The 6,229-nt window shown below is 48.9% G+C and overlaps 1 protein-coding gene across 1 annotated transcript in view; it reads right to left on the bottom strand.

Moving 5' to 3' along the window:
• The window catches only part of gtf2h4 (general transcription factor IIH, polypeptide 4), a 323,881-nt gene that overhangs the window by 311,077 nt on the left and 6,575 nt on the right, over positions 1-6,229 (bottom strand). Inside the window, exons 4-5 of the mRNA XM_048616518.1 lie at positions 4,940-5,071; positions 2,095-2,254 (exon numbers count right to left, since the gene is read on the bottom strand). Coding sequence (XP_048472475.1) covers positions 2,095-2,254; positions 4,940-5,071 — 292 coding nt within the window. The remainder of the gene's footprint in view (positions 1-2,094; positions 2,255-4,939; positions 5,072-6,229) is intronic.

Raw genomic sequence — 6,229 nt, 5'->3', positions numbered from 1 at the left:
AGACCCTTCCTGCTCCTATGATGCTGCTTGGCCTGCTGTGTTCATCCAGCCCTGCACCTTGTTGTCTCTGGCTTTGTTTCTATCTGCTCGGCGACACCCAGTTTGGGTTCCACCAGGGCCTCTGAGCTCCTGACCTCATTACAGCCTCGGTTCAAACGTGGACAGAAGAGCTGAATTCCAGAGGTGAGGGGAGAGTGACAGCCCTTGACATCAAGGCTGCATTCGACCGAGCGTGGCATCAAGGAGCCCCAGCGAAACTGGAAACAATGGGTATCGGGGGCAAACTCTCCGGTGGTTGGAGTCACACCTGACACAAGGGAAGATGGTTGTGGTTGTTGGAGGTCAATCGTCTCAGCTCCAGGATATCTCTGCAGGAGTTCCTCAGGGTAGTGTCCTAGGCCTAACCATCTTCAGCTGCTTCAATGGCCTCCCCTCCATCATAAGGTCAGAACCGGGGAAGCTCACCAGTGATTGCACAACATTCAGCACCATTGGTAACTCCCACAGAAAGGGAAGCAGTGCGGATCCGCAAGATTTGGACATTATTCAGCTTTGGAATTATAAAGGGGTAAGTAGCAATCACGTGATTTAAGTGGCAGTCGCGTTTTCCAATCAGAGAGACCCTAACCACCGCCACTTGATGTACAACGGCATTACCATCACTGTCGGCATCCTGGGGCTTGCTACTGACTAGAAACCGCACTGGATTAGTCATATAGAAACACTGTTTGACTACAACAGCAGGTCAGAGGCTAGGAATCCTGCAGCAAGTAACACGCCTCCTCTCTCCCGAGTTCCCATTCATCATCCACAACAAAAAAAAATCCACAGGTAGTCCATAACCAACCAAGGAAGATGCATCGGGATATATTAAGTGGCTGAGATGGAAGAATCTCTTAGCTGCAACTTCAAAGTGGGATAGAGTCTTAGAGATGTACCGCGTGGAAACAGACCCTTCAGTCCAACTCGTCCATGCCAACCAGATACCCTAAATTAATCCAGTCCCATTTGCCAGCATTTGGCCCATATCCTCTAAACCCTTCCTATTCATGTACCCATGCAGGTGCCTTTTAAATGTTGTAATTGTACCAGCCTCCACCACTTCCTCTGGCAGGTCATTCCATACATGCACCACCCTCTGCGTGAAAAAGTTGCCCCTTAGGTCCCTTTTAAATCTTTTCCCTCTCACCTTAAACCTATGCCCTCTAGTGCTGACTGCTCCCCTGGGCAGGAGAGTTCCTTGGATATTCACCCTATCCATGCCCCTCATGATTTTATAAACTTCTATAAGGTTACCTCTCAGCCTCCGACATTCCCAGGAAAGGAGCCCCAGCATATTCAGCCTCTCCCTTTAGCTCAAACCCTCCAACCCTGGCAACATCCTTGTACATCTCTTCTGAACCCTTGCAAGTTTTGCAACATCCTTCCCATAGTAGGGGGACCAGAATTGAATGCAATATATTCCAAAAGTGGCCCAAACCAATGCCCTGTACAGCCCAACATGACCTCCCAACTCTTATACTCAATTCACTGACCAATAAAGGTAAACGTACCAAACGCCTTCTTCACCACCCTGTCTACCTACCGTTTTCAAGGAACTATGAACCTGCACCTGAGGTCCCTGTTCAGCAACACCCAACACCAAATTTGGTGTCATCTGCAAACTTACTAACCATACCTCGTACGTTCACATCCAAATCATTTACATAAGTGACAAAAAGCACTGGACCCAGCAACAATCCCTGTGGCACACCGCTGGTCTCAGTCCAAAAAAAAACCCTCCATCACCTCTCTCTGTCTCCAACTTTTGAGCCAATTTTGTATCCAATCAGCTAGCTCTCTCTTGATTCCACGTGATCTAACCTTGCTAACCAGTCTACCTTACTGAACGTCTTACTGAAGTCTACAGACACCTGCAGAAATGAACCGAAATCAGGTAAAAGGGGTTTCTCACACAAATGGTGAGAGTGTTTGAATAAGCCGCAAAACCGAGATGCAAGCTTTATTGGAGCTTCAGACATTTGAGCTTTGGTGCAATCGGTAGCCGCGTCTCCTCCTACGCTACATTCTTGAGCAGAGTGAAGGACCAGTTGCTCTCTGCTCACCATACTGTGCTAACGAAAAGTGTGCAATTAAACCCAGAGCGCACCGACCCACCTCCCAACGCTCCATGGCGTACTTGTCCAGGGAAGGGATGTCTCGAGCATGTTTGTCAGGTCCCAGTTGACTGGTGTCATCTGCCCAGGGCTTGCCGCTGTGGGAAATATGGCACACGAGAAATAAATAGTCACATTTCTTAACCAACGACAACACACACAAACACTCTCAAGTCAGGATCACTGAGAAATAACACAAGAACCACGCATATGGATACATTCATTCACCCTACAATATCACACATGTACATCCCCCGCCCCCAGCAGCGAGACTAACAATTGGCTTCTTAAATATTCCTTTACAGCACAGGAGCGTCAGAGGCTGACGGGTGGCCTTATAGAGGTTTATAAAATCACAAAGGGCATAGATGAGGTGAATAGCAAACGTCTTTTCCCGAGGGTGGGGGGGTTTCAAAACTAGGAAGCATATTTTTGAGGTGAGAGGAGAAAGATTTAAAAGACAGACAACTTTCTCATACAGAGGGCAGTTCGTGTGTGGAATGCACTGCCTGAGGAAGTGGTAGATGAAGGTACAGTTATAACATTTAAAAGACATTTGGACAGGTACATGAATAGGGACGGTTTAGAGGTTATATGGGCCAAAATGCGGGCACATGGGACCAGTTTGGTTTGGGAAACTTGGTCAGCATAGACCAGTTGGACCAAAGGGTCTGTTTCTGACTCTGTGATTCTATAACTGCCCAGCCAATTCCACTCGTTTTCCACCATCCTGTCAGTCACACTGAACACACATAGAAACCCTACAGTGTGGAAGCAGGCCGTTCAACCCATCAAGTCGACACCGATTTTCTGAAAAGCATCCCACCTTATCCCTGTAACCCTGCATATCCCACGGGTAACCCACCTAACTTGCACATGCCTGGACACTATGGGGCAATTTAGCATGGCCAATCCACCCTCACCTGAACACCTTTGGGCTGTGGGAGGAAACACAGGGAGAATGCGCAAGCTCCACACAGACAGTCACCCGGGGTGGAATCGAACCCAGGTCCCTGGCGCTGTGAGGCAGCAGTGCTGACCACTGAGCCACCAGGCCTGCCCTGGTGGTCCTGCATTCACTGTCCCCCTTCTCACAGCTCTCACACAATGTGCCAGAATTGCACTCAAGGTGCGAATGCTGATCTGAGCCATGTGTTAGAGCAATTGGCTGTCTCACTCTGGCCTAAGCACCAAGTAACGTTCTGCTCTTGATGGTTATCTAACAAGTTCCAGCACGAGCCGCAGATGTGAATTAGCGCTGATCTGGTGGCAGGGACACTTCAAATTTAGAGACAAAGAAGTCGCATCGGTCGTTGTTTTTTTGACAACCTCACATCAGATTGTTCACTGCAGCTCGATGGCCTTGATCTGTCTCAGGATGCAATTCCAAAGCCTGAATGCAAAGCATCTACAAGAGGTGATGGATCTGGGTCGTTCGCTGGCCAGGTCCCACCGAATGTGGAACCAAAGAATAAACTGATGACAAACAGCAACCTCGCTCAGAAACATGACCAGCCAACATAGGAAATGGTACAAGGTCACGCTGGTACAAACATGGGGTCGATTAAGGTTACAGCACTCGGAGAGAGCATACCTAGGCTCGTGTTGTACCTGTCCTGGGAATGTTTGATGGCTACAGTGTAGAGGTAGCTTTATAGTGTATCTAACACCGTGCTGTACGTGTCTTGGGAATGTTTGATGGGGACGGTATAGAGGGAGCTTTATAGTGTATCTGACCCCCGTGCTGTACCTGTCCTGGGAGTGTTTGGTGGGGACGGTGTAGAGGAAGCTTTACAGTGTATCTGACCCCCGTGCTGTACCTGTCCTAGGAGAGTGTTTGTGAAGAGAGATTTACTTTCGATTTAAAAGAGCAGAGGGAGCTTTACTCTACATCGAATCCATTTTGTGCATGACCTGGGTGCTTTCTGCTGACACACGGTGCCTGAACAGCAAAATGTTTTGGTTGCAGGAGCTCAGCATATTTAATTGTAAATTGCTTTTGTGAAATGCACAGTTATTTTCTAGCAATGAAAATTAGCACTCAGGCAAGGCACCATTGCTATGGTTACTAAAAGCATCGGCAACTTAATTGCTGCAAATTAGGGTCTATTAGGCAAAGGGTGTTGTGTCCAGCGTATACTCTAGAGAATCTAGGGTGACCTCACGCATTCGTCAGGTTAAAAAATGGCAATTCTACCAAGGACTACTCACCTCTGGAATGACATGGGAGTGAGCAATGTGGGGAGTCAGCCTGTCCCAGAACGAAAGCAAAAATACTGCGGATGCTTGAAAATGTGAAACAAACAGAAAGCTGGAGAAACTCCGCAGGTCTGGAAGCCTCCGTGGGGAATTTATGAAGTGTCACACTGAACAAGAAATAGGAACATCTGTTTCTCTCTCCGCAGATGCTGCTAGACCTGCAGTGTTTCTCCAGCACTCACTGTGCTTGTTTCAGAGTGAAGAGTGCTGGACAGCTGGGGATAAGATCGATGGGCTTTGGGGACGAAAAGGATAAGGGCTCGAGGTTAGAATAAATGAGAACTGTCTCCTTCTGCGTCCCAATGACACGACCGTGATTGAGAGGGGTGATTATTTTCAATCTCCGGGGAGAAAGGTTCACTCTCTGTCCTCTCTCTCTCTCTCTCTCACACACGCCCATGCAGTCACTCACAAAGACACACACACACTTGAACAGAGACATATGCAGACTCAGGGATATATACACAGACACACACGAACAGAGACATATGCAGGCTCAGGGATATATATATCCATATACTTACCCCCCAAGAAGTGCAATGCGCAGGTTCTCTTTGAAGATAGGGTTGAGGACCAGGCCCTGGAGTCCACCGGGAAGCTGCTGGGAATGCCACAGTCGAAGCCCCATCAGGATGTTCATGCACTCATCGTGATCTCTGTGGGAGGGAGGCAGGGCACGGAGGGCTCACTGCTACAGTTCTGGTTTCTGCCCCGATGGCCGACAAATAAAACCCCTCCCTGATGCTTAAACCGGTGGTTTCTAAACAAAAACCCGATGCGGGGATGAAGAGGTCCCCTTTCGCTCATTCGATTTCCTCGTTCCTCAGCCCACTCCTGAACTCATGATGAGGGCACCCTGGTCTGAAGTGAAGATCTCAGCTACTGACAGACAGGAACCAGACACCATGTGGCCCCAGGGCTAAAACTACAGAGGCACTCGGAGGAGATCTGTCCCTTCCCAGTCTGCAACATGTGAGCTCTGGCAGTCATGGTTCAATCTCCCAGTAGGGCGCGGTCAGCTCCATTGCCTTGTGCAGATCTCGGGGCAGGGGAAGGTTGAGGGAGTAAACCCTAACAAAAATAAATATGGAGCATGTCCAATGGCAGACTGATTCCAAACTCTGTTGCCTTTCCAGCAACTGAGCCAGCATCAAATGAAACGCGCGAGATTTGTTTTTGGACCCAATCCGTTGAGAGGAGAGGGGCAGCACTGATTTTGGCAACTGAGGGTCTTAAAAATATTTTGTCTGGCTTGCGCTCCAGAGAGGTCACAGTTCTGTGTGCCGAGAAGTCCCACATTTGTGAAAGGTTTCTGTATGAACTGTGCATCCAGATTTGACAGAACCTCCGCCCCAGGAAATGAAAGGAGAGAGAGAGCGTGCGAGAGCGCGAGACAGGAAAACAGCATATCCTCCTCCCTCAAGCCACCTCAGACAACACCAATTCTTTGGTTTTTGTTGAGTGCTATATATGTGCGGGCATGGTGGTGGTGAGTGGGGGACGCAAGAGGGGGTGTGTGGGTGGTCAGACTGCTGAGCAGACAGCATTGCCTTGTGTGCTCTCTCTAACTCAGTAGCAGGCATGGGAGTACAGCTGCACTCAGCAGCTCAAAATAGCCAGAGCCACCTGCAAAGACACAGCATATGTTGCCACAGTCGTCAGCTTCCCGTGAGGTGTCGCACGCGCGCACACATCATCGCCACCCAGATTACAAGGAATAAAAAATTCATTTACAGGATACGAGCCAAGAGTCCACATATTTTACAGCAATTATTGGGGACAGTGGGTCAGACACTGTCCTTTCCCTCCCCCCC

This window comes from Rhincodon typus, chromosome 35 (genome assembly GCF_021869965.1).
Source record: "Rhincodon typus isolate 14 chromosome 35, sRhiTyp1.1, whole genome shotgun sequence".
Taxonomy (NCBI): Eukaryota; Metazoa; Chordata; class Chondrichthyes; order Orectolobiformes; family Rhincodontidae; genus Rhincodon; species Rhincodon typus.
The sequence above is the reverse complement of the archived record's forward strand: the minus strand, read 5'-3'. Positions and strand labels throughout refer to the sequence as shown.